Source organism: Lonchura striata, chromosome 3, assembly GCF_050655825.1.
Source record: "Lonchura striata isolate lonStrDom1 chromosome 3, ASM5065582v1, whole genome shotgun sequence".
NCBI lineage: Eukaryota > Metazoa > Chordata > Aves > Passeriformes > Estrildidae > Lonchura > Lonchura striata.
In genome coordinates, this window is record NC_140705.1 from 29,053,622 (window position 1) to 29,068,167 (window position 14,546).

At 36.3% G+C, this 14,546-nt stretch overlaps 1 protein-coding gene across 6 annotated transcripts in view; it reads left to right on the forward strand.

Moving 5' to 3' along the window:
- The window catches only part of COL19A1 (collagen type XIX alpha 1 chain), a 203,702-nt gene that overhangs the window by 179,353 nt on the left and 9,803 nt on the right, over positions 1 to 14,546 (forward strand). For 5 of the 6 annotated variants that reach the window (XM_085576382.1, XM_085576378.1, XM_085576381.1 and 2 more), the window contains 7 exons: positions 2,022 to 2,066; positions 2,175 to 2,237; positions 3,704 to 3,739; positions 3,887 to 3,931; positions 6,252 to 6,422; positions 7,342 to 7,408; positions 9,135 to 9,290. In XM_085576382.1, coding sequence (XP_085432508.1) covers positions 2,022 to 2,066; positions 2,175 to 2,237; positions 3,704 to 3,739; positions 3,887 to 3,931; positions 6,252 to 6,422; positions 7,342 to 7,408; positions 9,135 to 9,290 — 583 coding nt within the window. Of the gene's footprint in view, positions 1 to 2,021; positions 2,067 to 2,174; positions 2,238 to 3,703; positions 3,740 to 3,886; positions 3,932 to 6,251; positions 6,423 to 7,341; positions 7,409 to 9,134; positions 9,291 to 10,118; positions 13,873 to 14,546 lie in introns of those variants that run through there. The other variant, XM_085576383.1, reaches the window with a different exon arrangement.

Sequence of the window (14,546 nt, forward strand, 5' to 3'; positions counted from 1 at the left end):
ACTGTGGAACACCAGTGCTTGGCTTATGTTTTATTCGTAGGTATGAAGATTATGGGTTTTCTCTAAATAAAGTAGAGTTTTAATAGCAGCAAGGATTCATATTGCTATTAAAATGACAATAGTGATTGGAGTGAATACATGATAAATCTGGAATTCAAAGCTGCATAAGCTTAATTAAGAAATGTGAGACTCTTCTCATTGCCTCTGTTTAATATAGATAAAGACATTTTTTGTGTTCCTGGGCATGAATAAATTTCTGAGCATCTTTCTATCACAAAGAAAAATCATGAACATTAGTTATTGCAGCCCACAGGGATCTGCATATCAATTCGATCAAACATTTGCTTTAGGGGACTGCTTTGTCAGCTATTTAGATATGATATCCAGAGAAGTTTCTGAAAGTCACAGAGGAACTTTGTTGTAGGTGAAAGTAAAAGTAACTAATAATAAATTGAAAATATAATTATTCCTAAAGGAAATGAAGATATTAGATTGCATTCACAGTTTAATAAAAAAGTTTATCCATATTTCAGGAGGCAATATGTAGTTATTTATATGCAAATAGATTTATTATTAAATTTTGGCAACTACCAATACATTCAGGAGCTGTTTAAATTATAAATATGTGTTTCATGAAATAAAGAGAAGTATGTGTCTGCACACTCCCATTTCCATTAGCCACAGATTTAGTCTATTTATGTGAGTTCCAAGAGAGAACATAATCTTAAATAGCCTCATTTCATTGGGTTTTCCTAAAAGAATTCCACATTTAAGGGGAAAAATATTTCTCTGCGTTTTATAGCAGATGTAAGAATTTCAAAGTTTGTTGTTCTGAAACAGATTTTACACTGTTAATAATAACACTGCACAGTTGTGCATGACCTATGAATTTCCCACTGGATATGTCCCAAGTTATTGGATGTTCTCTATTCAAGGTGGATACAAAATATTTAATGAGGTCCCTTCTTCACTGATGGAGTTGCATTCTGTTGACTATATTTAGTTCTAATAAAATCCACTGAGATAAAATATTTTCCCCTGAAATAAATTATTTGTTTTCTATATGTTTTATGCTAAGGAGTTTTAATCAACAAAATAATAGATATGTAAGATAAATTCTTTTCAGTAGTCTAGGAGGAGTTTGAGATATATCTACATATCTTGCTGGGAAAGAATTTATCTTCTGTACCCGTCATTATTCCCTAGATAGAATAGTGGACCAATTTTCCCATATGGGAATATAAACCTCTTATTTTCACTTTGGTGTTTTGCTGAGATTTTCAGGGAAGCTTGGACTGAGATCCTGCAAGCATTACCACCAATGCCTATTTCAACACAAACCCTCAGTACTGCTGTTCCCAGTGTTGTCCCTGGTGCTGATGGGTTTGATCTCTCACTTGTACAAGTCACCTGAGGATCTGCTCTAAGGATACTTTCAGGAAATGTAGGTTCAAGTTGTTAAAAGAAGGGCATCCTACAAAAAACAGACATTTAAAATCAGCATGATGTCATAAGAGAGGATTGTGAATTCTGGCAGAGTGAACATAAAATGACAATAAAACTGGCCAAAAAAAGATCATGAAGAAAATTTGCAAAAGATGTTGAGTCAGTAGTAAAGTCATACACAAAAAAAAAAAAAAAAATTAAAATTCAGGATGAAAAATTACCTGAAGGAAAAAACATTGATTTTACATATACACTGAAAAACTTTGCTCTGACTATGACTTCTCAAGGTGTAAATTACAACGTTGTAATAGAAAATCTCATAAAAGCATCTCAGTATTCGTGAAGGGTAAAGAAAACCAAGTGACTGAGTAACATTTTAATGCAAGAGCCTGTTAATTAAATATGACAAAAATCCAGTAAAATATTTCTTTTTCTTTTCTTAAAGCATTAATGAGCAACACTGTGAATATTTCTCTCATATATATTTATATATATGTACTCTCTTATTTTTGATATGGAGAAAAATTTTACTTGGCTTCCTAATAATATGAATATGTAATATTCTCTTTTTTCAGGGAAAGCCCGGATCTCCTGGGTCCCCAGGGTTGCCGGGAGAACCTGTAAGTACAGATTTGAATTCTGGATTCTTACAATAGCAAACAAATATTTCAGACACCTGATGCAAGATTTTTCATGCAGATTTATATGTGTGTTTTCTTCTTTCTTAGGGTGAAAGAGGACCTATAGGAGATATAGGCTTCCCTGGTCCAGAAGGGCCACAAGGAAAACCAGTAAGCAATTTTATACTGAATATATATTTTGTTACAAAAATATATGTTTTAGTTTATCAGAAGTTACAAAAGAAAGGACATTACATCTTGTTTTATGTTAGAGTAGATAACATGTGAGGAACACACAGAGCTGCACTGCTCAATATTAACCATCAAAAAAAAATGCTTTGTACTGTGGTGTTTTAATAGTTAATGTTACTGAGATATTGCCTTTAAAGGACTTATGAAGGTCATTTGGATCTTGTTGACATAAAGTTTCCTCTTGTACTTTTTCCAGGGGGGAGAATGTGAACCCAGAGACTCAACACAGTCAGTAAAGGATGGGGTGACAGAATAAGTTCTCAGTCTCAGTTTAGATAGAGAAGGGTGTGCTTCATGGCTGAATAAACCTTGAGACTCTTCTGTATACAGGTGATGCAATACTGCAGCTGAGGCATTTACTGTTCACTTAGGAGATGTCTAATCTTCTTTCTTTATGTAATAAAAGTGTGACAGCAGTGTAGTCAGCACTGTCTGAGCTAGCTGAAAAAAACCTAGTTTATATTCTAGAAGGGGTTCAGGAAGGGTAGTGCAGGACTCATTATCTCCCCTGAACCTTGGTGTTTTGGGGATGAGCATGAGCAGCAGACCTCTGCAGCTTGACAGCACATCTCCATGTTACACTTCTGCCTTGAAAGAAGACACAGTTTCTGTAGCTACAGCAGCAAATTAGCTCAAGGTGCCTAACCTGTGCAAAACTCCACTTTGGAGTATATGAGGAGAAAGAAATATTCCTGCTTCTCTGCTCATACAAGTCATCATTTCTCACTCAAACAGCTGTGAGTTTTCTACATGTGCAGATCCATAAATATCCCACTAAATTAAACACTGCCAGAGCATTTATCTTGCAATTATCTGGCATTGTACAATTGTTAATATACTCTGCATTATTTTGGCCCATACCATCTAGGACTCTCAGATCATGCCACACTCCAGTCTGGAGTATAATGTGGGTCTGGAGCAGTTTCCACCTATGAATGCAACCACCTTCTTTGGGGAAGGAAATAGCTTTAACCCATGAGGCCAAAACTGTGCCATACTACAAGTCCTAACAACCAAAGACTGAATCTGGATTTGTGATAGTAAGACATAATCTCTGTAAGAGCAGAAGGGTAATTTAGCACCATGGCTGATATCTAGAATAAAAGGAATCTCTCCCATGGTTGTATTATGACTAACTGCTACTGAAAAAGTGCATGTGCATGTACAAAAATATTCCAAATTTGCAAAATTTCCCTGTAATTTGTCATTTAAAGTTCTATGATCATTATATTTGGTGCACATCTTGATGCTCTTTGTATTTCTATATTGTAGCCACACACATTGCTACTTCTGCAGCTTCAGATCATTCACTAATACAGCACTAAACACTGAGCTTTGCCCTTTATATTTTAAAAACATGTAAACATATTAATTTTTTTTCTTAGGGAATCAATGGAAAAGATGGATTGCCAGGTCCTCCGGTAAGAAAAAATGCTTTTGTGTATTTTATTCCTCACAGAAATCACAGCTGTTAGTCCTAGGCAGTTGCTTTCCATTCTGCTAACACATGAATACACAACAAAGCTTTCAACTAATCAATTTATCTTTTTTCAAAAACTATTTTTCAGGGTGCTGTGGGGAGACCAGGAGACAGAGGACCCAAAGGAGAACGTGTAAGTCCCTATTATGATAATTTTTTTCTCATTTTTACTGAGCATATAAACACCTCATCAGCACCTATCTTACTGGCAAAATCAAGAAAATAATTCTCTGTGAACTTTAAGCAATCACCTAGACGTCTAAGAGGTTTAGTTCTATACACCTCTTCAAGGAATTAGAGTTTATTTGGCTTCTGCATTTAGAGGAAAACCACATTTTTTAGACTTTCTAACACAGTTGGCCTGGACAGTGTAAATTGATCAATAGGCTGAAAATTGGAAAGCAAATAACCCAGTTGTGCTGTTGTCAGACTTTACAAAAGCTATGATCTTGCCCTTTCTATGTCACAAACACAAGTCATGTTTTATATAAAGCGAGCTTGGGCAGCAGGAATGACAGTGCAATGCTGACTGCTTCCCAAACTCTTCAAACATTTTTGTTCATGGTAACAAGGTCATGGTGGGCAAGAATGATTATGGGAGGTGAGATATGGTCTTCTTATAACATTCCCAAAGTCTTGATGTCCTAATTACATGGCTACCACATTTTTTTTGATGATTCAGAGAAGTATCTCCCTGCTTAATCTGGAAAAGGAGATGCTGCTTTATGACACTGAAAAGACCATGAGGGTTTAACAGTTATTACAATTATCCCTTAAAAATTAAATGTTTGCAATGTTCTGGTTTTGCCTTTAAGGACACAGGTCTGCATCTGTGGGAGAGACTGCAATGATTACAGAAAATAAAGTCAAGGTTTTCTTGCAGCCATTATTATTACTGCTGTACAGCATGTTCCTTCAGTTTGAGACAAGCTGTTGTAGTTACAGAAAAGAGTAGCATCAAAATTGGAAGGACAGAATAAAACTCTTGAGGTTTTCTTGTTCAGTATGAGAATGTCCTCATAGAATCCATTTTAAAAAAGAGTAAGCCACCTGGGCTGAAATATATCCTTTGAGTGACTAAACACTGCTGTTACTACTACTTTATAAAATGAATGACAAACTAGTTGAAAACATGTTTTATACCAACCAGTTTTCTAGTGATTTCAACAGATATATATGCTTGGTCATTTTTTGCTGTTATCTGCATACCTTGATCACAGATTGTGAACCTGCTGGAGTAGAGCAGGTAGAAACACAGGAAAACAGCAGTTCTGTGTGGACAGAATTTGGTACAAGTTAAAATACAAGAGATAGGAGGACGCTAGAAAGGAGAAAGGTGCTGCTTTATTCAGCCTTAGGTAGAGATCACAAAACACAAATGTTTTGTACAATTCATAGTGGAGAGTTTAAAGAGGAATCTAGAGGAATATATGACCTAGTTTATGAATTTTTACAAGGACCTTTTTCAAAACACAAAGAAAACACTGGAGGCAGTTAAAAATTGCATGTTTGAAAAGTTGCTTTAGTATTTGATTTGCCTCCTACACACTGGCAGCCTGTAAAACGTGGGCTGTTTAGAAGAAAAGGATCATCTTCACATTGGCATAGCACCATGATTCTAGAGAAACCTGCCTTTTTCTTTATCTCTAGTAGAAGAGCTATCTGTACCTACTCTGCAGGGTTATAAACCTGAGAACTTATATATCACAGAATCATGGAAAAGCCTGGGCTGAAAGGTACTTTTAATCATCAAGTTCCAACTACCTTGCCATGGGCCTTTCATCAGACCAGATTGCTCTAAGCCCAATCCAACCTGGCCTTAATATATTTTCAGCGTTAGGGCATCCAAAGTTCTCTGGATAATTTGTTCCAGTGCCTCACCATCCTCTTAGCAAAGAATTTCTTCCCAATATCACTTCTAAACTGACTTTTTTTCAGTCTGAAGCCATTAGCTCCTTATCCTGTCACTATATATCCTTAATAAAAATTCTTCTCCAGCTTCCTCCTAGTATCTTTGGGTACTGGAAATAACTTAGATTAACTATAATTTTGTGTAAATTAAGACATAAAATAGCAGGCTTCTAAGGAAAGTTACAGGAAATGTCCTGGTGTCTTTTGCCTGTGTGAATTTGAGCACCTGAATTATACCTATGCCATAATTTATATTTCTAGATGCTTGTATAAGAGCTAAAATCTTTCTATACTCAAGTTCTGTCCTTGAAAAGAGGATAGCACAGAGTCAAGCTAATCTTTTTGTAATCGATTTCAACATTAAAAGTGCAAGAAAACAAAATACATTTTCAGAGATGAGATTCAGCCTGGAAAATCATCTTCCCTGCATGACTCAGTCTGTTTCTGAACAGGCAAGAATTTTCTTTTTAGCATTCTCAAGTGACTTTTCAGTCTTGTTCCACTATAGGCAATGGTTTTCTTTTTGCTTTTATTTTACACAGGGAGATCAGGGTATTCCAGGGGACAGAGGCCCACAGGGTGAACGAGGGAAACCTGGCCCATCAGGAGAAAAGGGGGATGTGGGTCCTGTTGGCCCTCCAGGAGACAGAGGCTATCCAGGATCACCAGGTCACCAAGGTCCCCCAGGTTCACCAGGACCCCCAGGATTTTCAGTAAGTAAATATAAATTTATCTTAGTTGCTTGTGGATTCAGTTATGAAGGTAACATGGGCTGAGCAGTGGAAATTCTACTGAGAAATAGCACAGTATTAGAAAAAACTAAGAATTTCTCTCAGATAATTTCAGTGTACATTTAAGGTGAAAAAAATAATACTCACATGATGAAGTAATTATTTTAAATTATTTTTTAAAACATTTGCTATGGATAAGATTTAATTATTTATTTATTTAGTCACTGCACATCAATATGGCTACTCAGTATAGTTAATTTTCATGTTTTCCATAAGATTAAGAGCTACAGTCTGAGTCTTTGCAACTGGGAAAGAAAAGGAGGCAGCCAAAATTGATTCTCAATAGAAGAGAAATCAGCATTTAAAAAGACAATGCAATGCTGCTTGACAGTTGTAGATATCTTGATTTGTCTGCATGAGCACACAGGCACACACATCCATGTTATGGGTTCTTTTTAACCTCAGTCAGATAAGGTAAAGCTCTAAAACACTTTTCCAGTGAAGTTACCAGCGCCATGGTTCTCTTCTTGTCAACAGTGCATCAGAGCAAGTAGTCACCAGGATGGGTGAGAAGCTGGCAGATGCTATGCAAAAGTACAGCAGATTTTTGTCCCTGGACATCCTTACTGACTTATTCCATACTCATCACATCCTTGTCATCTTGGCAGCTGGGAGTGCTTCTCCCACTTCATGCCACTAGTGTCTTTACAACATTATAATGTATTGGCAGTAAAGTGGCCTTTGCAGTAAAATAAATAACACAAATATATTAAAACACTTATCTGTTGGTGAAAGGTTTATATTTGTAATGCTAATTTAGGCATTTCTTATTTCTGTAGCATCATAAAGTGTCCTCTGTATATTCTGTCTGATACATATCACTTTTCTTTTTCCTCATCAGGTTGATGCAATTTCACTTGAAGAAATAAAAAAATATATCAAACAAGAGGTTCTTAAGGTGTTTGAAGGTAAGAAAAGGAAATATTATACTACTAAATCTGAAATTCTGCTCTAAATTTCTTGACAGGTCATCTAACTTAGATTGGACTTAGCAAGTACCTTTTTGCTGTAGCTATGTTTAACAAGTCTACTTTAGTGATTCTGTTCAAACAATGAGAAGTTAGAGTATCTGTTAAACAGAGTATTTCCTTATGTAAAAGGTTAGCACTGAAGGGTAATCTGCTCCGAATCATAATAGCAAACAGAAGTATGTGTCATTGTAGTTACCTATATGTATCATAAATTACTGCAGATACTGCTTATCTACAATATACCATTAAGATATTGAAGTGTTGCTAAAGCACAGACCATAGATATACCTAAGTATTTTGCCCACTTAGTGGCTGACTGTCTAAATAAGAGAAAGGTTTGAGAGCCTTCAGTCACATAGGTCTAAATTGCTGTGCCGCTTTCTCAGCAAATATCCCTGCTGAATTCCACAACTCCCTGCCAGACCACCATCTTCTGGCACAGTTTTAGGCAAGTACCAGATTCAGCCAAGGCCTTTGTATTATGTAAAATTTCTTAGATGAGTCCTTACTCTGAAAAGGAAATATTTCTCTTCCCCAGCATTCCTTTAGTCATGGTAGAAAAGCTGTGACTCAGATAGGTTTCTGAAACAAGATTCTTCTTGAACACCCCTTAACAGTAGCTGCTCTTCCATTGCAAAATGCATTTCTTGTGTCCTCAATATGCTTTGTTATTCTGTCATTAATATTTGTGGACAAAAGCCATCTTTTAGAGATAAAAGAAATAAATAAAGCTTGAGACTTCTTAACCTGTTCAGGCAGTTTTTCACTTTATAACGAAGCTATCATTTTGTGTATTATCACCTTTCCCCAGGGTGCTACCCCTCAGAGTTTGACCTACTATGTATTTCAAGAGCAGCTTGTTGAGTGAAGTTACCTCCTTTATCCATTCAAATAGAATGGTAACAAATATTTAGTCTATTTACAAAAAGAAAGCATTATAAGGTTCCCTGCCTACAGGGAATAAAGTAGTTTTGTCTTTATAGCTATCCCATTTTCTACACCTTGCTACTGTTCACACAAATTTTTCAGTTTTGGCATTGTTTCATTTTGTTTACTTTCTATCACCTTCCTTCTTTTTTTTTTTTCTTAAATCTTAAAACTCCAGCACTGTAAATACCTGCTAAATTGTGGAATGTTTAGGGGTTTAATCTGGTATAAATGAGACAGAGCCAAGGTTAGTACCTATTTTACCTACCTCTAAGGAACACTAACATATTACCAAGGGCGCTTTATCCCACTATGAACATTTCTACTCTGAAATATCTGCAATTAATAATCTTTGCTGAGTGCTTTCAGGTTTTTTACAACTGTTTTTAGGGTTCCAGCACATTCCAAGAACAGTTCACGGTATTTAATCTCTACTTTGCAGTTTAATATGAGTTACAAATATATAAGGTAGCCCTAATTATTCTGTCTATGTGTTTTAAGTACTCCCACATCAGAAGTCATTTGAAATATTGGAATATGTTAGCAATAGAGAGTAGTAATAGAAGCTTTAATGCAAATTAATTCTCATTATTTCAAAGGGTAAAGACTCAGACATGAACCTGAGTTGGAACCAAAGGTTTCAGTGCTTATTGGAGTGCTTATTGGGCTTTGGGATTTTTTTTCCCCCTTTTTTGCTAGCAGTTGTCTTATCAGCTCTTTCTTGTGTTTAATGAAGAAAGGATGGCTCAATTTGTATCCCAGATGAAGCTGCCTGCTGCAATGCTTGCCTCCCAAGCTCATGGAAAACCAGGGCCCCCAGGAAAAGATGGGTCACCAGGACCACCAGGAAAGGATGGTTTGCCAGGGCCACCAGGAGAACGTGGAATTCAAGGTAGGGATTTCAAAATATGCTCCTTTTAGTTGTATCTTGAAATCCTTATACACTTGCTAATATTTATTAAGTAAGCCAGGATTACCTATCTAGCTTTCTAATGATTAACTTTTAAACTTATGTACTTATGTTTTTCCAGACCACATCTAAATATTAACCCATAGTAAATGTGTGGATTTTACTGATTAAAAACTCCTAATCAGTGCATTTTATTCTAATCAGTTATAAAGTTAATTATTGACAGATATCTAAATCTGACAGAACTACTGTTGCAGTTATTTTTTTTCCACAAAATACTTGAATAAGGAAGAAAAACAATGCCAATGCTCTTGCTATTTAGATTCATCTTCATATTGAGAGGCCAGCTTATTTAAGAAAGAAAATTTGATCTCCTAGTCTGACTGCTCTCAGCTCAGATCCTGAGAAAATACAGGGCAGGAAAAACTTCTTTAAGAAGCAGTGAAAACTGAAGTATTACTAAATGAATTCTTCTTATGGTGAAGGAATCTTATTTTCATTAAAAAAAAAAATCAAACTAACCAGTTTTTCACTAAAGGCATCTACTATACCCCAGACTGTAATTTGTGCATTGCAATGCACCTGGACAGTATAGGACTCACATTTCTGTGAACTCTTTTACTGCAAAATTAGCTCTGAGAGATCCAGATTCATTGTAGTTGTGCTCTACTGTAGAGCCTTTCAGAGATTAAAAGGAAAAGGAGAACAGACTAGAAGGAAAAAAGAATTTATAGATGAATAATATTTTGTGGGTGGGTAACATGCAATTTGCAGTTTATCTGTAGGTAGTTCTTTATTATCTTTTGTTAGTTTGGTCTGCTCTGGAATCAGAGCAAGTCAGACTGGAATGAAGAACATGCCAGAAAAGCTGAAGATGTGTGGATCCTAAAGCTATCAGAAGAATAAGGACTTACTAACATTGATAAGCGCAAACCACTGACAGAAGCTTGAAAAATGTGATGAGCTCAGAATGAGAAGAACAAGAATAAAGGATCAAAGAAAACAATAAAAGGCTTAGAATCTTACAACACTGACTTCATCGTTACCTAAACATTCAGATCACTGCAAATAGTCACCTTCAATGTCAGTGCCAGATTGTTCAATGATGATGTATATATACTGGATAGTCTTAAACACTTCTGGGAAGAGAAATGTTGCACTAGATTTCATTTCCAGCTAGTGAGCATCAAGACTAAAAGATGATAACTATGCTTGAAAAAAAAAATCTGCTTTTCCATACCTTATACTTAAGTAAAATAGTGCCCCATGTACACATGATTTCCATTTGTTTTACCAATACACTGAATACTTGTTTTTCATTAGTAAAAGGTAAGCTAAGTGAGAAGCCTTTAATTCTCTGATACATCAGAAGATATAAAAAATTGCACTTCCAAGGAAAGAAAACCAAAAATTTACCTTGCCTCTTTTTTATACTGCGAATAAGAGACCGTCCTGTAAGAGGTGCACACTTCCATGTACCCTTCACGCCTTCCCCAGTTGTGCCTGTGCATGTTACTGCTTTGTGCAAGAGTAAAAAGAAATTCAAATCTCTGAGCAGATTTAGAAGTATCTTTTTATATTCCAGCTATGTCTTCAGCCATAAAATACATAGCAAACAAGACTTCTTGGTGAAGCACATTAAGTGCATGTGTGGCTGGGCCCTTTAAGGTAGCATGCTGTGTGCACAAGTCCTAATACAGACTTGGTATTGACTGATAGACACTTATTATATTTGTCACTTGGGTGTAGGCCAGACTGCAAACTCCAGGGATTTGCTGTGTGCAGCAATATGTGGCAGAGTGAGTCACTTGTCCCACACAGGCAGTGAGAAGTAGATGCTTTCAGCAAGCAATTAACAGGACCTCTGTGAATATGTCCTGTTTGTGATGCTGCATGCAGAGCCTGCTAGAGCCAGATGCTACTGTGTGTCTGGAGAGGTGTTTAACTTCATTTGTGGATTCACAGGGGTCCCTCCATACACCTTGATTGTGGTGCTGGTTCCCCTGGAAACTGGTCAGGAATGAGATTCCAACAGAATCTCCTCCTGCACAGCAAACTAATAGGTAGAGGGTTAATCTCAGAAGCAAAAAAGACAGATATTAACTTTTGGACTTGTAGGCATGGTTTTCAAAAACTGTATTTAAAGAATTGCTAGACTCTCGTACATAGAGTCATTCCCTTCTAAGGAAGACCAAAATTTTTACCTGCTGGCCTTCAGCAAGGTTGTTCATAGTTTTCCTAACAATCTTCCCAGTGGTTCAGGTAGATATAATTTATAGGATGGTCTCATTTGAAATAGATAATGCAAGCAAAATAGAATTGCAACTTAAATTGTGAAACACATAACTGGTATTCAAATAGTTAATGGAAGATTTTTATAGACATATATATATATATTCATTTCAAAAATAACCTATGCATCTGCACCTGATGCTCTGAGGCAGGATTAATGGTAAAATGTACAGCATCTCCATAAGGGAGAACAGAGAGACTTTACTCTGCATGAGTTTTAAGCAATGTTGTTATCTTCTAGAGAATTAGAGAGTGTATTTCAAGACTTCACAAGCACGATATATAAATGCCATCCATCTGCAAAGTTTGTCCTGTGTTAGCTCAATTAACTCCTCTGACTTAACTGGATTTTTAAAATTGTAATAGTAAGGGAATTTTGGTCCATTAGATGAAATGCACCTTGTGATAATTTAACAACCCAGAGATCCTTTATGTTAATATGACTTGATTTGTTTTTCAATAGAGAAAAGATTCCATCCTAGTTTAAGTTCACACTTTCTGTCAAATTGCGGATTTTTTTTTTTTTTATAAGTCCTCATAATTTGTGGTAGCCTTAAGGAATCAAAAAAAAAAAAAAGCTCAGCTCAGAAAATTAAAATACCATGCAATGAATAGTGAAAGCTCCTTATCTTTATTGGAAATCTCTGTTGTAAAGTTTATGTCTCTTATTATAATTACTAATTTGTATGGTGGAAGCATGTAGAAACCTTGGCTGACATCAGGAACCCATTGTAGTGGATGTTGTCTATACAGTCACTCTTCTGAAACAGCCACACTGGTTTCAAGAGATACCTCCTGCAAAATGTTCTCTGCTGTGGAGGTTAAAGTTAACCTGTTTTACTTTTATTTGAAACCGAGCTGCTCCCTCTCAGCTGAGAGAGCTCTAACACACAGAAGGAACTCAGAACATGTATTGGTGGCTGGATGAGAAGGCTTCATCTTAGCACCCTCTGTTGCTTTGCAGTCTTTTTAAGAATGCAGAGTATTTGCACAGTAAAACACAGTGGACACTGCTTTCATTGTTCCCTGTGCTGGTAATCTCTTTGCCTTGTATTTGTATTAAAGAACCTCAGATTTCTCTAGATACTTGACATGTTAGTTTCAGGTGCTGCATTGTCCATGCTGATGGAAGAGGGTCTACATGATACAGGCGCAATAGCTTCTAGAGCAGTTTAAATACCTTTTACCTCCAAGTTCATGGACATGAACTTGTGTCATTTCCACATAGAGCTGAGGTTGTAGCAGTAGTGACACTTTTGACCGTGATATTTGTGGCAAGCACCAAACTGAGAGCTGAATTTCAGCTGTTATTACTCATCTATGAACAAAGGCTTATCTGTATGAAAACAAACTTGCTACATACTGCTACCAAGTGTTTACCATACTGCCCATGTTGGGTACGTGTTTGTAGTAACAGACCTTTGGGGTTGCAGAAATCATAACGCTCTGAGTGAAAGGCTCTGGTAAAACAGTTACCTTTTGAATTAAGCAGGTGCCTCTTACTAGAATTGTAATTCTACCAGAAAAATTAGATGGCATCTTATATGTGCCTTTACATTAAAAAAAAAAAAAAAAAAATCTGTTTTATGTGTATGGTAATATTTCCCATTGACCGTGTATGAGTTTGTCAGAAAGAAGGTGATATTATCCTCTAGAGGTCAAATCATGCCCTGCTTCTAAGCAAAATATACCTCATTAAAAATCAAATATTTTCTGCCAGAATTACACATTACATTGTTCACATTGTTTACATGTAAGTATTTTATTAATATTCTTGCATTCTATCAAATAAAGCCTTATTGTTAGACAAGGTATTTGGGAATTTTTATATTAAACGTCAGTGCTAGCAGAACTTACCTGCCACCATGTAAAAACTACACCCTTGCATGTGTACTTGGATACAGCTAGTAATGGTTTGTCAGTACCCTGGACCATACTGCTCTTTGTCCTATTGTAGGGGTGATTTTTTCCTTATTTTCTTGTGTTCCAGTGATGTTTACAGAATCATTCAGTCTATCTCAGTCATTTTCAATTACAGTGTGTGACAGTAGTGTGTGCAGTAATATTTATCGTGGGGATTGTAAATGTGATGTATGGTACCTTTGATTTCTCTCTCTTCTCCATAAATAAAGAAATGCAAAATAAATGGTTAGTTGCAGCACTCTGTTGTAAAATTAGAGTTAACTGGGTTTGTAGTGGGAAATGCATTGTAACTGTTGACTGTAAATTTAAAGACATTGAGAAATATAAAATAAATAGGACATGTAATGGATCCTGTGATTATATGACTGAGCTTTTCAAAAAGCAGCAATACTACAAGTTGCACAAGATTTTTCAGAACAAACCAACTTGATGTAGTTATAAATATTACTGTGGTCATTGGGGAATAAATCCAATACAAATACTTGCATATTCCTTTTTCTTAGTCTTTATAGCTTGTGTGTGTATATGCCTTGTACAATTCTGCTTAACATAACTCAGTGACCAGAATGCATGGTTAATTTGAATTTGGGTTTCTGTGAGATTCTGTTGGTTTCCTTTAGTTATGTTATGTTATGTATAGCACCCTGCATGCATTTTGTAACTTTTTTGCCTCACAGTAATTTCGTTGACATGGTGCTGAGAGGAGTAAGATGATGGATGCTCTGTTTTGAAAGCTGGAATGATTGCAGCAGACTTTCTACTGGAGTGTATAATGAGCTTGTGTGTAACAGAAAGCTTGAATGCTCTGTGTACCATTCCTACTGCAATGTGTCTGTTGTAACAACCCTGAATTGGTACCCACAGCCCTCAAAGTAATTTCCTTCTGGAATATCCTGTAAGGCAGCAGTGTTGCACAGACCACAGCACGCTGACAAGACAGTCTTTGCCATCCACCTGTCAGTGCCAGTTAGTCTTCATGGGACATCAGGTGGATTGACACAGCAGTGCTCTTCTCTTAATTCA